A 24088-nucleotide genomic window follows, 5' to 3' on the forward strand; every position below is an offset into this window, starting at 1 on the left:
CACTGCTCCGTTTTAAGGGTATCTAAAGCTACCTGAAGCTACACAGAATGGAAAAAAGTCGATTAGCAAGGATGTAAGGTCACTAGGGATCGAACTTGGGGCCTTTCCCACAGAAGGCCGTGCACTGAAACCAACTGTGCAATTATTACTCCTCCTGTTAGGGCACAGTAGGAACCCTTAATGACAAAAGCAAAAACCAATAATACCACCTGAATGATCAAGGTCACAATATTGAGGTATATCTTGAGATATGGTGTTGTGATCAGACGCTGTTGTTAAACTGCCATCCTCTCTAAGAGACATTCCACTGTAGTATGACTATTAAATGAGAAGAAGAAAATAAAAGCAAAATCAAATCACAATGTTATAAGCTAATCCTTTGAAATTGATAAGGTACCGTAAAAGTCCAGGTATAAGCTGGACCTGTAGATAACTACGGTCTGCCACCCCGGTAAGGGTCAGTTTGTTATCAACGGTCGAAGTGGTGGCCACTCTTGTGATAAAGAACCGCCTTCAAAAGCTGTTTTGTTGCAATATTCACCGCCTGATGTTGCTTGCAGGAGTGCTATCACGTTGATGGTGGGTTGAGATGAAAGTTTACCCTTGTCAATTGATTCTGATGTGGAATTGTGACCGTGGGAACATTTTATCCACGAATATTTGACTCAAATTCAGCCTTGGGATTTTATTATAACCGTTGACAACCCAGAAATTTTAAAAATGGCTCAAATTGCGTCGGATCTGAAAAATAACAACACAGGAAGGAAGCTATCCACAATGGCAATAAATTTAGGCTTTTGATTGAGGATTTTTATCGGGATTCCAATACAAATCCTTATATTTTTGTCGGCCATGCTCACACTGAGCTTGGAACTTATATAGAGCATTTTTCATGCCGAAGGTGATCAAATGCGCTTTACAATTTGATAAAATGATTAAAAAAAATGAAATTTACAAGCAGTTAAGATTGAAAATAAATAAATGAATAAATAATAATAACAATAATTACAAAGTAAACAATATATATTTGACAAATTAAAATACATAAGATTTACAAATTAAAAGCTTGTTTGAAAAGATATGTTTTGAGGTAGATATTCTACAGGGCAGATTGTTCCAGAGCTTCGGGGCTGCATAACAAAATGCTCTTCCTCCAACTGTTGAGAGGATCTTGTCACTAGGAATCTCAAGCTGACTGTTTTTCGAGGTGCCTCAACAGTGTTAAGAAAATTTTGTCCTCTTTGTTATTAACAAGTAATCGCAATGGGTCCTCGTAAAATTAAGGATTAATATCACTTGTGTTTTCAGAAGTTGCTGAAATTGTCCTCGTCGCTGCGCGACTCGGGCAATTTCAGCAACTTCTGAAAACACGCGTGTTTTTTATCCTTAATTTTACTCGGCCCCATGCGATTACCTATACTAATTCCAAATCTTTTCAATTCCTTTTTGGTCACTACAATTCGGTGAAGTTTAAATTTAAATTCTCTTAGCGCAGTTTCCTTAAATGTTCTATATGACATCTTTAAATATTCTCCCCATAAGGCACTATCAGTTGGAAGTATTTTATTCCAACGCTGTAAGCCAGCTGCAGTTGACTGATGTAGTTTAAAATTTAAAAGCTGATAAAAATCTTGACATTTTAATTTCCCTAAATTTAACACAATGTTCTCATCTAGCATAAAAATAAGGCCCCTTGGACAAAACCCTCCACTGCCGTATTAGACATAAAGCTTGGTATTGCACTTAAAGCTTGGCAGTACTCAAGAAAATTTGATTTACAGTTATACTTGGAAAGAAATTCCTGAAAAGTAAGATATCGGTTTGATTCATGAAATAGATTTTGAACTGAAACAACACCTTCAGAAAACCACTCCTTAAAAAAAAGCTTTAACCATTTATTACAATATCCTGGTTGTTAAACAAGAGATTTTCTTTACTATAATTATAATTATAAAGAGATTTAAGTTCAGAGAAGAAAGAAAGAAAGAGCGTCCCTATAAAATTTTGGTACTCCTGCTAAGTATTTTGTATGGTATTTGCACCTTAACAGAAAGTGAGATAATTAAAGTTTCCAGGTAATCTGCAAAGTCAGCAAAAAGGGTGCTTATGGTGGCAGGCAGGGTGCGAAGGCAAATAGGGTGGGCGGTAAAGGATAACAAGTCGAACTTTAAACATGCCAGATGAAACAACGAGTCCTAAATATTCAAATGAACGAAGTTCCTTTGCTGCAATGTTTTGAACATTCAAATTTCCTCTGAATAAAAGTGCAGTTCCTCCCCCGCGACGATTATTTCGCAAATGATCGATAAGCTTGAAACCAGTAGTTGTAATTTCTGCCCTGTGAGCAGCATCATTTTCGCTGAGCCATGTTTCTGTGAGAGGGAATAAATCTGCTTTGCAGCTGGTGATATAATCAACAAACTCGGCAGACTTGTTTTTAATTGATTGAACGTTCATAATACAAAGGTGAAGCGAAAGCTGGCTCAGAGTGTTTATCTCAGAACATGTTTAGGTTGCAGAGATATTGATGCAATTGGGAGGGTTGTGGCCAAGTTGACATTGATAATGAAGACGGATTATGTGGGCATATCTTCCATTGTTGATACACACTGGAGCAGTCATTGAACGCGAAGGGTTGACAATCCTGGGTGTTTCGGTCCGGTTCGACGTAGCATTAACATACTGGTGACCCAGGGATGTCAAGGATGGTCCTGGATTAGTTTCGATGTTTAATTCAGCATCAGTGTTTGAATAGCGAAATTTCGAGTGCAGGTACTTTTGCTTACATCGGTAAGGATTGTAAACCTTTGTAGAGTTGAAACCAAGATGGCAGACACTTCTGTTAACATTTGAAGTCATCGAACAGACCTTGACATATTGTGGTGTCATGCCGTATATTGCCGCATTTGTGTGTTGCTGACTTGCCACTTTGCAGTAGAGACAATCTGCTATGACCAGCAAATAATGTAAAAAAACAGAACCAACAGCAACTTAAACACGGAGCTCGAGTTTACAAGCCCATCCTTCATGATGCCATCTACCACACATCGGAATCCTCATTATTGCTATCTCCAAAGAGATTGTGATAGCTTTCCACGTCAATTTCTAATTGTTGCATCTCGAAACCCTCAGAATAGAGCAAGTGTACATCATCATCATCATCATCATCATCGATGCCAGCAAATTGGATCAGAAACAGAGTCGTCGTCATAATCCCACATTTGGTCATCTTCTCTGCCATTCAAGACATTCGTTAGGCAGCACTTGCAAAACGACTTCTTGATAAGGTCGTTTGGGATGTCCTCCCAGGCCTTGTGAATCCACCAGCAGATCTGATCCAATTTCACCTTGTGAATACGGCTGGTAGCAGTGAAGGTGTATTGGCCAGCCAGCATTCACTCCTGCCACTTCTTCCTCGTACGATCTTTAAAGGGCTTGTCGATTGCAACATCCAGGGACTGTAACATACTTGTCATCCCTCCAGGAATAACAATGGACTCTGTATTCAGCGACTTCAGCATGTTGAGGATCCGTGGTGACAAGCGTGCTTTAAAAGAATCCCACACTAACATAGACTTCTTTCTGGTCAGACCGCCAACCTTGCTCCAGATGGTCCTCCGCCAGTCCTGCACCAGTCCTTGGTCCATCCAACCCTTCTCCTGACACGTGACGAGAACCCCTTTCGGGAAGGTCATGTCCTTTGGAAGTCTACATCTACATCTACATTCATAACTTGCAAGATCCTGAATAAGGTCATTTTGGCAAGTGACATACAGATTCGTGAAATAGCCATCTGAGAGGATCAATTTTATCTGGGCCGCTTTTGTGGACAAGTTGTTAACTAAAGGTAAACTGGATTATCATAGGGATCTGCAGTAAAGCAATGCAAAAGAAAAACGATAAAAAGAACAGAAAACTCATGTCCCATCGCGCAGAATTGTATGACACATCCGGGATATTCACGGGTGCAATCGCACTAAATATGAAAGGCCGAGACATGAGATAATAAAGAAAAATGGCCGCAACAGGGAAAGGTCCCCCTGCGTTTTACTCTGTTACAGCTTAACTACATAAAATATGGAAAGGGTTGCATATGGCTTTTAAAGAAGAAAATTCTCATAATAAAATAACAATCATTTTTGACTCGGTACCATCTCCTTAACCTGTATCAATTTTGTGTTCAACTTGGGTATGGGAAATAGCTGTATGATAACTTTGAGTCTGAATTTCTTCTAAATGAAGATGTCAACACGTTGGGTTGCATATGGATCTGTTTTCTTAAAAAGTATAAAGGGCTCATGCAACATATGAAGGGAATCCGATGTCTAGAAGTAGTATCAAATCCAGCATTTCTGAAACATACAGTTTCTCTCTTCGATTCCTTGCCGTTGTAAGGGCCTTTGGGAGTTGAATTGATTCATTTCGAACCTCGCGCGTGCATATTAATGACTCTAAGCTCCGCCTCCATGGATAATGGCAATGTTTCGCCTCATTTAAGCATGAAATCAGTAATAGCTGGGAAAATGGCGGTCAATTTAATAATGAAATTTATCGTCCGCTCACTTAGCGTATTAAAGACTGCGATAAACGAAGGCTAACATTTTACGGTCCAATGAGTTTTGTTTTAAAAGTATTTTATTGAAAATAATAAGCGACGTCTATGCTTGCATAAATTTCGCAACTGTATCTTGTGCGTTGAGACCAGTTAACCTTGAAAATTTATTCTGCTCATCTTAACGTTTGATTGACAGTTGCGGACTTCGGCGAAGGGACTCTCGTATTCCTAAAGCTAAATCAGTTGACCAATCATCCCACCAGTGCTGAATGCGTGTTTCTTTATGAGAGACTTGTCACATATTTCGTAATGCAAGTAAATGTCACGGAAGACAATAGAATTCTGCGCGATGCGCCATATTGAAGAGCTGCTGACCATTCAGTAACAGGAAATACGGGAGACACGGAATGATGGAATTGGAATAGTGTCTTTTGTTCGAAGACAACATAAGGTGGGTGCTTCGATCCGCCTCCGAGACAAGGAAGCATGACAGTGAACCTGTCCTTTTCGTGGCCCGTGGTTAAAATTGACACACTCTTCACTTCCTTTTCTGATACTGTGGAATTTGTCACGATATAAAAGGTAAGTGGTTTTTGGTCTGCATTTCCAATGTTAAGCTCAAAGTCATGTTTTTTTCCTTTGCACAATGACAAAGTGCTGGAACTTAACAAGTTTCTCTTCGTAATCCTGGGGGAGCTTTTGGGCAATTGTAGTTTTTCGTCATTTGGAAAAACCATTGAGTTCCATAACACCATAGCACCAGTGTTTAGATGACTCTTCGGCAATGCCCAACTTCTGCGTGACTGACTTTGCTTTGAAGCAGATGAAATTTGTTGAAAGACCGATACCACCCTGTTGTTTCTCGGTTATCCACGCTGCAAGTTCTTTTTCGATGTCGGGAAAGGCTGCAGGACGAAAACGTAGCGTTCGCTTGTTTCGTGTAGTTTTTGATAGTAGTTCACATTGTGCTTTCCATCCGCGCACGCAACTTTCATCTACTGTAAATCGTTTACCGGCAGCACGGATTCCATGGATCACAGCATATGCAACTACACGCAATTTTAAAAGCAGCAATGTATGAAGCCCTGGAAGAACCCCTTCCTGATATGATTGACAATTGTCTAATGCTTAACTTTGTTGGCAAGCACTACTTTTATAAACTCAGTCAGATTAAACATGACAATCGCTGATTGGTCAAAATAAGACAGTAGCAACTGGATAGCATCTGTAATGATCTGTGTTTCCTTGATCCTGATTTTCATAATATTGCGAGGTTAAAGAACAGACAACCAAAAAAGACAAACCACAACAATATGTGATACATAAGCTTCTAGATAAACCAACGATCTCCAAAAACGCAAATTAGGAATTCTCAAGACTCAATTTTTATGTGAGAAAATGTAAGATGACACGATCGTTAGATTATTGACAAACAGGTAACTTAGCAACGACTGGAGATGCACTTCATTGTGATTAGATAGATATGATCTTAGAAAGCTCTATGCATGGTTCATAGTTCATTGTAGTTCTGTTTAAACATGGAGGAGTTTACTCTCGATTCTGCTGTCCGGGAATACCAGTCGTCTATAAGTATGTTTGGAAACCTGCAGCAGGAGAGAAACTTCATGTAGAACAAGAGTTTAATAATCCAATGGGCAAATTTGCCGTGAAGGTGATAAAAAACCATTTGCCTCGCGAGTACTCTCAAATATCTTGGTATTTCTCTCACGTGGCGGAAAGATATGCGTTGAGGTGACTTGCCGCAGGAGTCATAACAAACAGCTTTGTGGAGGAATGGAGATTCCCTGTAGGTTGGTGTTCAGTTGTTCCAGTAACGTGAAAATTAATCGCTTGGAGAACAAGAATCGCAAATAAACGCTTCAAGATACAAACGGCCCCTTTAGGAGCCACCACACATGAAAAAGGCAGTGATCAACAACGTGCTTTCAGGTTGTTAGATGTATATTCAGTGACATCTTGAGAAGTTTTTATAAAAATTAAATAGGCCTTAGGAAAAAAGTCCAACCATGGATGTTTCCATAGATAAGCTGCACTCCCGATTTTTGAATTTAATTTTGAAAAAAAAAAATGCGGCTTACACATGGACTTTTATGGTACCCACCTGATGGATTGGAGAATTTCGTTAGCTTTGCAACTCAACGCTAGAGTTGCAATGACCTGTGTTTGAATCGTAATAAATTAGTACTCACCCTTACTTGCCCTTGCTGAACTGTGCTCTCTGTTGAATAAGCAGATATAAGCTCTTGTTATTTTGGAATTGATGTGTTGGTTTTGATTGTATTACAACTCCACTCAAATAACTACAGGTTGGATCATAAAAAAACCAATGAGAGGGCACCCAATTAAACGGCTGACAAAAATAGGATCGAAACCTGTTCAAAAAGAAATGCAAGTCTACTGGACCAAAAAAATTCCATTCACATTTGTGGTGGGCATATCAGATGAACAGTTATGTTTTGACATCACCAGCAGAAGTCACATCTGTCGAGGTGGTAGTTTAAGGTAATTTGCTTTCAGACTGAAACTGGGCTTAGAACATATCTCTACAGTACTCAGGTCCTTGAACTTCATGTTCTAGTGACCCATTTTCTATAATTCAGTACACATCCACCAGACTTTGGCCTTGTCAGATTATTGTTAAGACCCTCCTTGATCAGCACGATTCTTTAATGAACACTCAGTCACATCCAGTAGAGGCACATTCACTGCAAATTTATGCATTCACCTGGCTGGGTTTCCATAGGTGACTGACCATAAACATTGTTCATCTGAAGATGAAAAAACAATGGAATTAGTTGTTTATTCAGTAAAATGTGCATTCCCGACGAAACTAAAAACCTGTGTTACTATAAAAGGAACATCTTTTTGAGGATAAGGCATGTAGACTCTGATGTTTGAGTACAGAATACAAGGACACTCTAATCTTATACACATACTGTAGCAACTGTACAGAACCCACAAATGTTTTGCCATAACCTCTATTTCCAATATGCTAGAAATAATGACTTTCAAGTGTTTATTGTTTCTGTTAGTTGTACTACTCTGGTTTCGAGAAATTAAAAAGTTCCATTTCACAGACCCAACGGTTCATGTCTTCTTCATTGGGTAATCCAAAGGTATTTTCGCTAGTTGGTCAGCAATTTATATGCTGACCAACCAGCCAAAAAAGGAAAGGGTGTGCCAATAATAGCAATTTTAATTACTGTAATGTTAAAACATCCTTACTTTTTAATACGCCATTTAAATGAGAGCATTATTTACTACGAAGACCAGACTATTTTGAGTCTTTTCTATAGTCAGGCAAATTTAAATAATAATAATTGTTTCTTTGCTCCCAGTAGGGAAGAAAAATCTGAATAACAAAGCATTTTGACGAAGCATTCTGGTCTCAGTAGTAAAATGATGTCATCAAGCACATGGCCTGTTAGATGCAAAGAGCTGTCAGGTAAAATAATGCCATCATGACATATCAAAAGGCACAGGAGTGGCAATGAGGTGTCAACTCAAGCCTGCATACAAGCAACACACTGGGTAGATTTACCACCAGTTGGGGGTGATAATTCTAGAATACACAATGCGTAAGTATGGTGAAATTGGCAAACATGCTCTGAAAAAGAGGAGTCCTCCTTTTTGCAAAGAAAAATTGCCTTTTGATGCTCTCTCAAATGTGTACCAAACTGATGTTTGGTCTGTCGGATATACTTAACATCACAGTGATCTTTGCACAAGATAGAGTAAACTGTATTGTGTTGAGACCCCAAGGAAGTGTCTCCCCCAAGTTTCTTTTCTACAATTTTAAAAGCACCATCAACAGGAATTTTGGTGAAGAGGGAAATAACGGACAATGAAATTCATTAGAGTGGGGGTAAATTCCTCAATAATGACATATTCTTTTGAAGGTACACCATGGTGGGATAGGCAATTAGTACAAGTAAGGTGTCCTCTATGAAGCCTATGAGTCACTGAAAGTTGTCCTCCGGGCACTCATCTGTTTCTAAAATGCAGATTCACAAAATCCAGAAAATGGGCTCATGTGACATGAAAGCCATAGTGTTCACAAATCATGTGCCAGACAGACTGAATTGAGGTAGAATTCTACTGAGGTACATGACAGTACAGGGCAGTTGTTAGCGATTTGCGCAAAAATCAGTTCCAGAAATGTTACTTTCTATAAAGCAGTTTGACACTGGATTGATGGAAGTCTCACCATCATATAAGAAGCTGCTAGCAGTCTCTTTTTCCATGAAGCGGTTTCAGTGAGGAAAGGTACACAATAATTATTTTGATCCAGTGACAAAGCATATACAACAAGTTTTGTTTTCAGTTCTTGAAAATGGTGATCTAGTTTTTGAAAAGGCTACACTACTTCAAATCTGTGTGAGGGCTAGCCATAGTGTCAAAAGTTGTCAGTAATTGCTGAGGGAGACATGCTTACACGACAAAGATCAAAGCATTCACTTGCTGACGAAAGTGGCTGATGACTTGGACTTGGGTCAACATGAGAACAAAATTGATGGTGTAGGTCTGAGACTGCTGTCACCACACCAGAAGGAGAAACTACCAGTGATCAAAAATATGAAAGGTTTGTAACAAAACAGGCTTTAAAATGGACTGATGATGAGCCACACGCAAACAGGAAAGAATGTATCCATGGAGAGGAAAACAATGAGTGCAAAGTAAAATTGCGGTGCATGTTAAGAAACGTACTTAACTAAAGAACAACTGGCCGGTCAAAGTGCAGTTCTTCATTTGAGAAACTATGTATATACTATGTATTACCAGTGAACGAATTTCATCCCTAAAGGGCTGCAGCGTGCTGTCCAAATCTGAACTGTCTGGATCTCTATCTGAAGCAAGGGTATAGAAATTCATATTATATCAGATCCATTCTGAAATGCCCTGACATAACTGTTATTACAGTCACATTAAACGTTACATAGCAAAATGACTAATTGCACCTTTTTTTCTTTCACATTTTGATATTAACTTTTGCAAAGAGATAACACTGGTCCAGTAAAACTGTGACAAACTATTTTTTGTAATTCACTCAGTTTCACAAACATTGGCACTGCTCTCCATTTTCACATTCAATTTCATGTCAGATAGCAAATTAGATCACCTTGTTGACAACCTCTTAGCCCATTATACCTGAAACTGAATTTTTTGTGAGATTGGCATGCTTCCTGCAAAACTCCAGAAATTTCTTACTTTCATTTTGTCACTGAAATAGAGTGCACAGCCTTTTACTGAATTTGCAAAAAATATTATCCATTTTGGCATGTGCACGTTGCCAACCAAGACAAGCGTACAACAAATTATTATTTATGATAATTCTTCAACGTTATAATTTTGACCACCTTCGTGGGGGTTCTCCAGAAAAAAAAATTGTACAGGATGTTTTCAGCAAAACCCTAGCATTCACAGTAAGAAAACGAGAGCTTCGCAGGAAAGCGAGCGTGTTACAGTCATGTTCCTGCACAAAGCTCTCTTCAATTAAAAAAATAGGGAAAGAGAGGATCGAATGCAGACACCCAAAGGCAAGGAGATACTTGTGAATGATACGAAATCACTGGCCAGGGGTAAGTTAGGTTTTGTGTCCAAGAGTACTGAGTAAAATTGTGAGCCAATTTCCAAACCACAACTTCCCACACTATATCAGGTTTGATGAGACTTCTTATGCAATGTACAGTTTTGGTAAGTGATAATATATGGCTATAAGACGCACCCCAAGTTCAAAACAAATTTAAGGCTAAAAGTTGAATTTTCCTTCAGTTGAAAAAAACACGCTGCGTCTTATAGCCGAGAAAATACATTATTTAATGCAGTACAAGCCGTGGTAAAGGTCAAAATTCGCCAACTCTGTTCCCTTTAGGTCATGGCATTTGTTTCAGCTTCACACCCATGGATTTTTATCATTTTCTAACACAGATTTCATATTAACGAAATGATTTCAATCGCCCGGAGAAATTCAAAAAGTGTGGCAACTAAACGAAAAAATTAATGCTAATTATTTGAGATCAACCCACTTGCCACAAGTCACGCCTTGGGGGATTACCACACCTCTTTCATTCACTAAACCTTCTTTTCGTAATAACTTACCGCATTCCAAGATTTTGTTTCCATTTTTTGGAAAGAAAGTTAGCTTGAATCAATGAATAACTTTAATTTGACTGTATAAAACCAAATTTGTGAAAAAGTAGCCCTGAAAAGTTTTGAAGTATAATTATGCTGCAACATGTGATTGATATTTCTGTCAAGTGACATGTCAGAACATTGAGTCACACTCCCGCCAATGCAGGCATGTACTACTCTGCAGTGCATTATGCGAACAAGGGCTGCTACATTTAAGATGAAGGTACACCTTATTTGACGTCAGTAGTTCCTTTACCCTCGAGAGACAGGGTATTCTCTATTGCATGTACAAATGATACAAAGCATCTTCGTGATTCTGATAAAGGATTACGATTTAATCAAGAATGGCAATAGCAAGATGAATTTATCAAAAATGCTTTGTCTATTCAATTTCAACTTTTTACTAACGTTAACACAATAAATCACACGTACATACAACCTGCATTTAGCAAAGGCACAAGCACAAATATATTCATCCCTAAAACTTCTCTCTTAATGCGCCGATCAACTTCAACATCCCCCCCCCCCCCCGGGCATTTGAACTTTTGAAGATTGGATCGTTCCCGCCCCCTCGGGCCAAAATGGTGTTCAAATGCCCTAACCCACCGTCGGATTTGTCTGTCATACCCTACCAAAGAACAATCGTCGTCGGCTCCTCCCGTCTTTAATAAAGACCTTTTGAAGATCTTTTTTGTAAGCCGTTCACAAATGCTACATCTGTTCCTTTAAACTCTCCCATCTTGTCCAAACACATGTTTTATAGCTGTTAGGGACTTCGGCACCCGTAAAAATAATCATTTGAAACCTGACAATCTGGTTCAATTTTCCCCACCCCACCCAGGCATTGGTCAAATTCCCCACTCTCCAGGCACAGAAGATAGTAAAATGCCCAGGGTTTGCCCTGGAGGGGGGGGGGGGGGGAAGTTTCGATTTGACCGGCGCATAATTGTTGATCGAATGAAGCAATTGAAAAGATCGCTCGTCTGCAAGTTTTGTGTTAATTTGTCAAGTTGCGTCAACCAAGGCAACCGCCGCAGCTTCGGGTTAAATTTAGGATTTGTGTGCTTGAAGAAGCTGTGATCTTCAAACCACAGCAAAGTTGCTGAATTATCTTTCTTTTCTCTACTACAAAGTGGACGGTTGGTGCAATTTAAAGGCTTGTGCTCCTTTCGCATCTTTGCTTGTCAGCTCAATTCAAGCAGCAGCCAACCAAATAAAAAAACCTCTTGTTAATGTTTCCAGTGTTAAATGTCAAAACTTTGCAATGATTCGAAGCCATCAAAAGTCTTTGGTGTGATATGCTGATGATGCAATTATCAGTGCTTATGTTGATTATAGATCGGCACCTGGAGTCTTAAATCAACTTCTTCAATCTGATGTTGGTAAAGTTGCACAATGGACAACAGACAACAAAATGGTACTTAATGAGTCCAAAACTAAAACTATGTTAATCTTAGTAGCTGGCAAACGTCTACATAAGAAGATGAGCAGCACCTCACTCACTATACATGTCAACTCAGTCGAACTCGAACAAGTCCAGTCTCAAAAACTGTTAGGTGTAATTATTGACACTCAGCTTATAAGTGTTAAGAAGCTAACACAGCCTATTGCTGTTTTGAAAAAAATCAGGTGTTATTTGATGGTGATGTATGGGTCTAGTGGGTTTCCACATCTGTTGATATAGAATTAAATTTAAATAAGGTTTTCAGGCTGCGGGAGCGTGCCGTTTTTCTGAATGCTGACACTAGAGCAAATAGTGTTGATATTTTTAGAGAACTTAACTGGCTACCTTTTTTCACGAAGCTAAGATTAATAAATGCCCATTAGTTTACAAACGTTTTAATGGGGTGTGTCCCAATTATATGTTACGCAAACAAAATATCGACGTACGTTCTAGCTAGTGAAAGACAAAATAGATATGGGTCTTTGAATTTAATTTGTTCAAAGTATAAAAGAGAATCAGAAGTTGCTAGGACTTTTGAAGTACATTTGTATCAGCCACTAGGTTTTGGAATTCACTTCCCAGTGAAATTAAGAGTACTCTCTAGTTTAGAAATTTTGAAGAAGTCTTTATATAAGTACTTTTTTGCAGTCCTATAAAGATGTTCATCACTTTACTACTATCTTACCTAGGCTATTCTTCTTTTATATTCATTATTTTATATTAATTCTTAGATAAATCATATTTTAATTGCTTTATAGGCTAGTTTTAATCTACCTCATTATTTACACGTATGTCTTCATTTTAAATTTGTTTAGAAGGCCACAAGTTTATCAGTATTTTATACTGTCAAGTGCCACCCTCGAAAAATAAAGTTGATCCTTATTATTATACTGCATGAACCCTTGGTGACAAAACCAGAAAACAAAAATACCACCTGAATGATTAAGGTCACAATCTTGAGATATGGTGTTGGGATCAGTTGCTGCTGTTAAACTGGCATCCTCTGTATGAGAATTCCTATTGCTGTCTGTCTGTTAAGTGAGAAGAAGAAAATAAAGGCAATTATTATTATTATTATTATTCTTATTCTTATTATTATTGTTATTATTATTATTATTATTAAAACTACAGCACCCTGGTTACGAGGTACAGGAATGTAACATCATCATTGATGCATTGGGAGGATGGTCGAAGCACGTAGAAGAAACTATGAAGAAGCTTGTTGGTGCACGATCAAAGTGTGTTTTAGAGAAGATGCAGAAAGCCACCATTTCATACTACATACATAAGTTGAAACATTTTATTTTTTAATGATGAACAATTAATTTTTTATTATTGCTTTTAGTTTATTGTATATATTGTATACTTTTTTGAATATTTTTGAAGACAGTTATTTTATAGGATCATTTGTTTAGATATATTGTTTTGTAACTAGTTTAACGTCCTTTTAGGTTGTATAGGTTACGCTGTGCGCCCTATACATGCCATAGATTTTTTGCATCTATACATTTTGATACTGCAAATAATAATAAGCCTGTGTGTAACAAGGAAGACGGCGAGAAAATTACTGGATCAAAATTTAAGGCACGTCTAGCTACGGTTTGACAGCGAAAGTATCAAGACACAGTGGAACTGGAAAAGTGGCAAGGGAAACTAATGAAGAACAGATGGGATGACTGTTATTTGGACTGAGGGGGCTGTTTCGCATGGCTTCATTGTTGGAAAGCGGCACCTAAACACACAGTGTCAGGGTTACAAGAACTGTACCAGCAGTTATTGCCTACCAAGGTTTATCATCACAGGAAGACCAGCACACATGGAAATGTGGACAAACGTTATCATATGTGCAGTAAGACATCAGATAGTGTGGGGCATATACTAGTGGGCTGCAGCGGGACGTCCCCTTGAATGCCGATACCACACACGTCACAGCAAACAGAATCGATGCGACTACCATCGACAAGGAGAGAAAGGAGGTAAAGCTGTTGGAAATGAGCTGCCCGTCGGTAGAAAATAGAGAGGGGAAGGCTACAGAGAAAACCAACAAGTACGGTCCACTCTGCTGGGAATTACAGCCAAGATATCCTGACTACCAAGTGATGCAGCTTTGCAACTCTGCAATTCACAATGCTCTAGTCTCGCAGTAATGGGCTATGGTTGATAGCCGCCCGATTACTGTTTGTAGGACAATCTGGGCAACCAGTCGTTTTATACTGCTCATAATAATCATAATAATAATAATAATAATAATAATAATAATAATAATAATAATAATAATAATATTATTATTATTATAGATATATTTGTAAACAGTTTTATTCGAATTAAAAGTAAAGTTATTCATATTAATACTAATAATAATAATAACATGTGCATATATATTTTTGTTTTTTTTGTTTTTGTTTGCTTGTGTAAATGAACAATGAACTTGAACTGTTTTTTATAATTGGAAGAGAATATTTTTTTTATGTTGTTAATAATTTCTGTATTGACTGACTGATTTTCAATAAAGGTTTTTCTATTATTATTATTATTATTATTATTATTATTATTATTATTACTATTATTATTATTATTAAATATTATTATTACTAGCTTTGCAACTCTGCAATTCACAACTTGAATAGAGTTGCAAACTATTGTTTGAATTGGTCAAGGCTTACATTGGTACTTACCCATATTTGCCCTGGCTGAACTGTACATCCTGTTGAATTCAAGCAGACATTAACATTTTATTATTTTGGGATTAATATGTTCATTTTGGTTATGAAAACTGCAGTATACAGTCCAATTAAACAACTACAGGTTGACAACCTCATGAAATAGACTTGGATCATGGAGGGCACCCAAATGGCTAACAAGAAGAGGTTGGAATAGGGTACAGGTAAAGGTAAAGGTACACCTTATTTGACATCAAAAGTCCCTTTACCTCCTACGGGATATTCTCCTCGGAAGCTGATGGTGCACTCATTTTACCACCCTCTTTCCATCAGTGCTCCATTTTAAGGGTATTTAAAGCTACCTGAAGCTACACAGAGGGATAGGGATCGAACTTGGGTCCTCTCCCACAGAATACCCTGCACTTAAACCAACTGTGTAAAGTATTCAAAACATTTTGATCTTTTTGATCTGAGGATTTAATTTATTAACAAGATTTATTTGCAATGGAAATTAGAAAATTGTGCCATCCTGTAACCCCTCTATTTGGTAGATGGTATTGAGAAAATGTCAAAGTAATTAATGAACTATCTTCTTGTTTGTATATGTTATTCGATTTATGTCCAATGAAAAAAAAAACTAAAAACAAAAAAAAGATGTAAGGTCACTAGGGATCGAACTTGGGACCTCTCCCACAGAACGTCGCACACTTACCAGTAACCCTTTCACTCCCAAGAGTGATACTTATAGATTTTACTCTCAGACTGTCTAATGCCAGACGATTTTACACGTCAATGGGGAACCCCACGGGAGTGAAAGGGTTAAACCAACTGTGCAATTATTACTCCTCCTGTTAGGGCACAGTAGGAACCCTTAATGACAAAAGCAAAAACCAAAAATACCACCTGAATGCTCAAGGTCACCATCTTGAGGTATATTTTGAGATATGGTGCTGTGATAAGCAGCTGCTGTTAAACTGCCATCCCCTGTAAGGGACTGAGTCCCATTGTGGTATGACTGTTAAGTGAGAATAAAATAAATGCAAAATAAAATTAGAATGTTACAAGCTAATCCTTTGAAATTGACAAGGAACCCAACTGGTGGATTGGAGGATTTAATTAGCTTTGCAACTCAACGCTAGAGTTGCAATGACTTTTGTTTGAATCATAATAAATTACTACTCACCCCTATTTGCCCTTGCTGAACTGTGCTCTCTGTTGAATAAGCAGACCTTTATAAGATTTTATTATTTTGAGATTAATGTGTGTTTTGATTATATTACAAGCCCAATCAACTAACCACAGTTTGACAACCTTATAAAATAGAATTGGATCAGAAAAAGCCAATGAGAGGGCACCCAAATGGCTGACAAAAATAGAATTGAAACCTTAAATTAGATAGGAAAACTGTTGACAAAGAAATGCAAGTCTACTGGACCAAAAAATTCCATTGACATTTGTGATAGGCATATCAAATGAACAGTTACGTTTTGACATCAGCAGCACAAGTCACATCTTTCAATGAGGTAGTTTAAAGAATTGCTTTCAGACTGAAACTTAGGACATCTTTCTCCTTGCTAGTACTCAGGTCTGTGAACTTCATGTTCTAGTGGCCCATTTTCTATAATTCAGCATCCCCCCAGACTTTGGCCTTGTCAGATTAATGTTAACACCCTCCTTTATAATCAGAATGATTCTTTAAAGAACACTCAGTCTCATCCAATAGAGGCACATTCACTGCAAATTTATGAATTCACCTGGTTCAATTTCCATAGGCATCTGACCATCAACATTGTTCATCTCAAGATGAAAAAGAAAAAAGAATTAGTTAATTATTCAGTAAAATGTGCATTCCCAACAAAACTAAAAACCTGTGTTAATATAAAAGGAACATCTTTTTGTGGATAAGGCATGTAGACTTTTATGTTTGAGTACAGAACACAAGGACACTCTAATCTTATACACATAGTGTAGCAACTATACAGAACCAGCAAATGTTTTGCCATAGCCTCTATTTCTAATATGCTAGAAATAATGACTTCAAAGTGTTTAATGTTTCTGTTAGTTGATGGTGTAGGTCTGAAACTGCTGCCACCACACAAGAAGGAGAAACTGGCAGTGATCAAAAACATGAAAGGTTTATAACAAAACAGGCTTCAAAATTGACTGATGATGATCGCCACATTCAAACGGGAGAGAATGTACTGAGAGGAAAACAAAGAGTGCAAGGTAAAATTGCCGTGTATACTAAGAAACCTACGTAACTAAAGAACAACTGGATGGTCAAGTGCAGTTCTTCGTTTGAGAAACTATGTACATGGCATCTGACAGGATGCGGCAATGCGGATCCGCATAATTTCCTAAAATCGGCATCCTCCGCATCATTACGATATTTCCCGCATAAAACTGAAATGCCTGATATTAGTGATGAAGCAGCTTCTCACCATCCTCACAAACACAAAAGACAAAGAGATTGACTACTTTGAAACGTTTATTTTACTGAACATTGAAGAAAACACGCCATTTCGTTCGCAAGATGAAACCTCATAAGCAGTTTCTACACATTTTTCGGCAATGAACCTGGAATCTAGTTAAACCGTTTTCATAACATACCCTCGGCTCGAAATTAAAAAAAAGATGCAACAAGGTATTAAAATTTAACTGCAAGTTAAAGTAGGAAAATTAAATTGATCATTTGTAACAGTAGGGCGAATAAAATATTGCGAAGAAGTGAAGATGTGTGAAGAACCGCTGAAAATGGTGAATGATCGAAGGAATGGATCGTGGTTCAAACACATCACAACTTTGCCCCATATCTCAAAATTGAAACAAAATTCATGACAAAAAACAAAATATTTTTTTATCGCTGTATTTATTTTTAAATTAGCAAAAAGTTTCGGCAAAATGCCGATTACTAACCCTTTTATTTTAACAGTGAAAGCTTGTCGCAAATTGGCGACTCGATATCGCAAAGGGAAAAAATTGAGTCATAAACGCGACTGTACTGGTCGCAATTTGGAGTCCTGATTTACCATAGGCATGTAAATACATTGAACGGGCCTAATTATTACATTGTAGTTCTATAAATTGTTTAAATTTCCGCATAATCCAGTGTAATTTCCGCATAATCAACGTATGTTTACGCATAATATGGCCAAAAATTTCCGCATAGTCATTAATTTTTTTGCGCATCCTATCAGAAGCCCTGTAATAATGTATATACATGTACTGTACAAGTCATGTACTATAAATTACCAATGGATTTTGATCGCTAAATGGCTGCAGCGTACTGTCCAAATGTGAACTGACTGGATCTCTATCTGCAACAAGGGTTTACAAATTCATATCATAAGTGATGTCAGATCCTTTTTTAAGTGACTAAAGAGGTAATACAAACACCAAATGCCCTGACATAACTGTTATTACATAGTGACTATCACAATTAAATTCATGATATACATTTATAGCAAATGCCTAATTTCACCTTGGTTTTTTTCACATTTTTACATTATCTTTTGTAAACTTAAGATTAAACACTGGTCCAGTAAAACTGTGACAAACTATTTCAATTTTTATAATTCACTCAGTTTCACAAACATTGGCACTGCTCTCCATTTTCACATTCAATTTCATGTCAGATTGCAAATTAGATCATGACTTTGTTGATAAACTCTTAGCCCAATATCCCTGAAACTGACTAACGACCCAATTTTTTGTGAGATTGCCAGGGTAAATTCCACCAAGCAACATGACCGAAAAGTAGCGACAGCACTTAAAGTGAAATCATGACAAACAACATCCTTTCTTTAATTTCCGACAGCAACGTGAAACCATGGTGAAACATTGACAAAGCAACCGATACGAGACCTTTTGAAATTCAGACAAGCGACACGGAACGCCTCCCGCTTCCTTGGCAGGGCTTCCTTCCTCCTTCGTGCAAAGTCCAGAAATTTTTTAGTTTCAATTTGTCAATGAAATAGGCGTGCACAGCCTTTTACTTAGTTTGGTAAAAATACTAACCACCCTTCTAAATTGTGCATGCATGCTGCATGCATGAAAATGTTTTTGCATGCATGCAAGCATGCCTGCACTCTAAATTGCATGCATGCTGATACTTACTGCATGCATGCAGAAGCTTACTGCATGCATGCAGGAGGCTACTGCATGCATGCAGTAACCCAACCAAGACAAGCGTACAACAAATTATTATTCATGACAATTCTTAAACCTTAAAGTTTGGCCACCTTTGTGGGGCTCCCCCAGAGAAAAAATTTGAACAGGATCTGTTTTTAACAAGCCCCTTGAATTCACAGTGAGAAAAAAGGGTGCTTTGCAGAAAAGCGAGTGCATTACAGTCATGTTTCCAGTGAAAGGCTTTATTTTGGTGGTCCAAAATGGGGTTCCAAATGAGAGAAAAGCTTTCTTCAATAAAAAGATAGGGAAATAGAAGATCAAGTACAGACACCCAAAAGCAAGGAGATACTTGTGAATGAAATGAAATCACTGGGGTAAGTTAGGTTTTGTGTCCAAGAATACTGAGTAAAATTGTGAGCCAATTTGTTTCGAAAATGGTACTAGCATCCAAACCACAACTTCCTTCACTATATCACGTTCGACGAGACTTATTTGTCTTAACCTGTGATCAGGCCCCTTTTTAGCTTTGCCCATATGTTCTCTTGTGCAGTTGTTCGCTAAAACTGGGTCTGACCAAAAGTCTCTCAAGAATTCCGGACGGTGGCCGACCAAACTCCTGATCTGATAGGCTGTTAAAACGCTGGAAGTGGAATCAACATCGTGATTGTGCGGAGCTCTCACAAAGTCCTCGAGACTGATCTGCCATAAGCGTACGAAAAACTTTGCTGCCTTCTTTTTTTTCTTACAATGACGTGGACTGTGCAACTAGATTTTGTTTGTATAAAGGGAGATGCCATCTGAAGTATCTCATAACTTGTCCAGAATCGGGTTTGAATCTCTGGAAACAGTGAAATTTGTCAACCTCTGTCAGTGGCCATGTGGTTAAAAGTACTTTGGCACAAAGTTCCCTGATGTTTGAAACCTAAATAGCTGGTTCTTTCCAATGGCAATGAAAGCCAATGGATATTGGTTTCCAGGATAAGACAAACTAGGACGTATAATTATATCAACAGGAGGAGATGCAAGTTACATGAATGCATATTTTGAATAACTGTATATCAAACGGCTTTAATTATTTACTGTTAGTGTATGTGACATGGTTTGTTTGTACAATTTGGAGTCAAGATTGCTTCATAATATTTCCAGTTGAGTTTGACTTAAAACTCGCATTCCAGAAGCTAAAATGGCATGTTGCCAGAGAGACCAATTGTACAAAAATAAACGAAACTTTGCGAATCCACCTTACTGTTCGTATGCCATCAAAAAATTAACATCTAATCTTACTTACTGATCATGATTTTACAACATGCAATTCTAGAAATACACTGCAACTGAAGATTACCCGAAAAAAATCACCAAATAAACCTTCATGCAGTACAAACACGTTAAAAGAATACTGTATTTCTCTTTTTTTTTGGTCTTTAAAAATCTATTTCCAAACCATCCAATGAAAAAATGCTAGGTTATCTCAATTACAAATTAAGATGTCAAGCTTTATGCGCATACCAATGTTAAGCTGCTGGGGATGGGGGGGGGGGGGGGGGGGGTTGCCGGGCATAGGAGGGGGATTTGACGTTACAAGTCTGCCCGTGTTAGAGTCTTTTGATCATTCGTTGAGTTCCGGGGGTCGGGACTTTTGACTTTAACCGTTAGAAGAGTGGGGTCCACTGACGCCATCTTGGCTGATCGCCATCTTGAATGACCGAGAAAGACTGAAAAATAGTACCGCCATTTTGGAATTACCCATGAGTCACTAGAAGCAAACCGATTCTCTGCGATTCCCGCAGTGAAAGCTGCTCTATATTTTGTAAGACAAAGGTCGTCAATCTTTTTAACAAGGTCGAGATGTAATCCAACAGAAAACCTTTTGTTTCCATTTTGTTCTGGTGCATATTTTTTGCATATGTTTGAATATTCATGAGTTTTCTTCGTGCAACTTGTGTATGCTTGCTTGAATTCATAAGCATAATAAATGTATTTTAATTAAATTTATTATTTAGGTTCTTGTTCAGTACGGCGAGAGCCGTAAGGCTCTGGTACTTGGTGAGAGTTTTATCAATACGGTGAAAACAGAATTCAAAATAATTGATACTGACGACGAAATTATGGTTGAATCAAGAAAGGCAATAGCCAGATACATGGTAGCCTGCGTGGCGGGCCGTACAAAAAGTACACTGCGGCGCTCCTTTCTTCGGCCTGCCACGCAGGCTAGATACATGGCAAAAATGCTTTGTCTATTCAATTTAAACTTTTTACTGAAGTTAAACCAATAAATCACACATACATACTACCTGCGTAGCAAAGGCACAAGCACAATTATTCATCCCTAAAGCTTCTCTCCTAATCGTTGATGAAATGAAGCAATATAAGATAAGTGGTCTGCAAGTTTTGTGTTAATTTGTCAAGTTGCGTCAACCAAGGCAATTGCCGCAGCTTTGGACTAAATTTAGGGCTTGTGTGCTTGAAGAACCTGTGGTCTTCAAACCACAGCAAAGTCACTGAATTTTCTTTCTTTTCTTCTCTACAAAGTGGACTGTTGGTGCAATTTAAAGGCTTAATTGCGCAATCTTAAACCAAAATTAATGAAAACCCTCCCGTTAATGTTTCCCGTGTTAAATGCCAAGACCATAATGATTCGAACCCATCAAAAAAACTCTTTGGTCTGATTGGGTATATTTAACAGGATTAATGTTGGTAGACAGTTCTGTTTAATAGGATCTGCAATCAAGTTGATTAATATACATGTGTATAGTACCAAATGAAATGGTATACTCTGGCAAGGGCATACCCAGGAGCTGACTGCAACTCAGACCATAACCCAGTAGTGATAAATTTCAGAATCAGCTTGAAGAAGCTGGAAAAAGCCACGAGTGTCGTGTGTATGAATGTTCAGCCACTGAAAGCAAATCCAGAGAAGCGAAATGAATTCGGTGCCAAGATATCTGAAAAGTTGAATGGCATGGAAGTGCAGAATAATGTCGAATATGGCCCAGAACAAATCGATCAAGTTGACACAGAATGGGACATTAGCAAGAACACACTAAACGAAACTGCTACAGAAGTACTCAATAAAGTAGAAAGATGAAAGAAAACACCATGGATGAAAGGATGAAATTCAAATGGCTCTCAGAAGAATATCAGAGGAAACATCGGGAAATAGGAAAGAAATGTAACGAATCAAAAGAAGGGTGGATGAATGACCAATGTCTACAGGTGGAGCAACTTATCAAAAAGCACTCACATAAAGAGGTACATAAAAAAGTGAAGACATAACAAATTTCAAAAAGTCGAATGTGTTGTCAGCTGTCATCAAGAACAATAATTATTAAAGATAGGAAGCTTTGCTACAAGAAAGAGAACATCACGGAGAGATGGATTGAATAACTAATTTGTATGTGAATTGTTTGAAGACGCAGATAGACTGGACACAATACAATGTAGATGAAAGCATTTTGAAGAATGAAGTGGAAGATCCTCGATCCATTACATTGATGTCTGAAGTGGAATGTGCTATAAAAGAGATGAAAGAAGGAAATTAAAGCAACTGGACAAAATGGCATGGTAATCGAAATGATACAGCAAACAATTTAAGCTATTGACGTTGCTGACCAAGATTTACACGACAGCTACAGCTGTAGGTCACTTACCAGAGGACTTTGTGAAGTCAGCTTTCATTAGACAGTGTACCGATAAAGCCGAAGGTCACTGATGCAAAGACCATAGAACGATAAGTCTTATATGGCTCATGCCGTAAAATTGCTGCTCAAAATTGTTGAAAAAATAATTCTTGGTAAGCTAGAAACAGAAATAGCAGACATGCAGTTTGGGTATATAAAAAAAACTTTTAATTAAGGTACCTGCGTGAAGCCTTGAGGATGATAAGTGAGAGAAATTGATACAAGTTCAAAACAATAATCTATTTGAGCTTCAACGAGAAAGCATTTGACAAAGTGTGATTTTATTGGCAAACATGGACATGTCATGAGATAAAAGGAGTTGCTATTAATAAAGCAAGAGGACGACAGAGAAAAATGTATTTAGATGATATTTGCCCATGGACCAATCGGAAAAAGAAAAATGTTATTATTGGGAAGTGTAAGGACAGAGAAAGTAATTCGCATGACCTCCTACCGGACATATACAAAACATGGACCACCCCTGTGGACCCGGTCCATGAACTACCCCTGTGGACCAAGCCTTATTTTGTAAAGTTGCAAGCAGAAAAATTTTTAGACGAAAGAGAGAAGTTATCGTCGCACTTATCTCGACAATTTACGCAGGAGCCCATGACCAGGAACGAACAACTTCCATATTAAGCCTATGTCAAAAGAGTTTTGCGGACCAATCTATTTTCAGTCAATCTTTTCTGCAAGAAACAAAGCCAGTTGCATCTAGGTATGGGCTACTGATTTAAGTAATTGTCTCTTATAGACACCTACACCACCTAATATATTGTTGACCAAGCGCTCCCCTAGTGGCTTTCAGGGTCAATGAACAACACTTTGTGGGGAACTTTGCCAGACTGCTTTTGCACATATACCTACATGCTACATGATATGTACACGCAATCCTCGCCTGTGCACGAAGATCTCGCACAATAGGGCCCTATGTGGTTAATTGAGAAAAAAACAACTGATGAAATATTTCTTCAGCCGTTACAAGAAATTACAGTTTATCGTCCCTATCCATGAAGACTAGAGTCTAAACATTTGCAGATGTCATTACAAAGGCAGCATTTTCTCCTCAGTTATTTTAAGACCCTGAGTGTTGGTCAGGCCAGGATTTTGATCCCACGACCTCCCACACAGTAGTCCAATGCTCAACTAGCGTGGTATTAAAGACAGGCCAGGCCAAAAAGGCATACTAAGGCCCCAAGAGGATGACATATGCAAAACTGTTACATGACTTGCTCCCAACTGAGTGGCTTCGTAGTTCATGAACAGTTGGTAGAGCATTGCACCGGCATTGCAGAGGTCATGTGCTCGAATCCCGTTGAAGCTTCCTGAATTTTTTTTTGTCTCTGAAAGAGACAATAATAATTACTCTTGCCTAATTTGTCCAGATAAGTGTCAGGATGACTTCTCTTTCTCGTCTAAAGTTTTTTCTGCTTGAAACTGTACAAAAGGAGGTGTGGTCCACGGGGGT

General features: G+C 38.1%; 1 protein-coding gene across 2 annotated transcripts in view; it reads right to left on the reverse strand.

The window, feature by feature from the left end:
• LOC138019382 (protein NLRC5-like) overlaps positions 1–24088 on the reverse strand; it is a 50196-nt gene that overhangs the window by 6630 nt on the left and 19478 nt on the right. For both annotated transcript variants that reach the window (XM_068866152.1, XM_068866151.1), the window contains 10 exons: positions 18065–18129; positions 16567–16609; positions 15996–16024; positions 15716–15827; positions 14828–14856; positions 13087–13183; positions 9356–9423; positions 7302–7344; positions 6766–6794; positions 210–318 (listed from right to left, as the gene is read on the reverse strand). In XM_068866152.1, coding sequence (XP_068722253.1) covers positions 210–318; positions 6766–6794; positions 7302–7344; positions 9356–9423; positions 13087–13183; positions 14828–14856; positions 15716–15827; positions 15996–16024; positions 16567–16609; positions 18065–18129 — 624 coding nt within the window. The remainder of the gene's footprint in view (positions 1–209; positions 319–6765; positions 6795–7301; positions 7345–9355; positions 9424–13086; positions 13184–14827; positions 14857–15715; positions 15828–15995; positions 16025–16566; positions 16610–18064; positions 18130–24088) is intronic.

Source organism: Montipora capricornis, chromosome 10, assembly GCF_036669925.1.
Source record: "Montipora capricornis isolate CH-2021 chromosome 10, ASM3666992v2, whole genome shotgun sequence".
Classification (NCBI taxonomy): Eukaryota; Metazoa; Cnidaria; class Anthozoa; order Scleractinia; family Acroporidae; genus Montipora; species Montipora capricornis.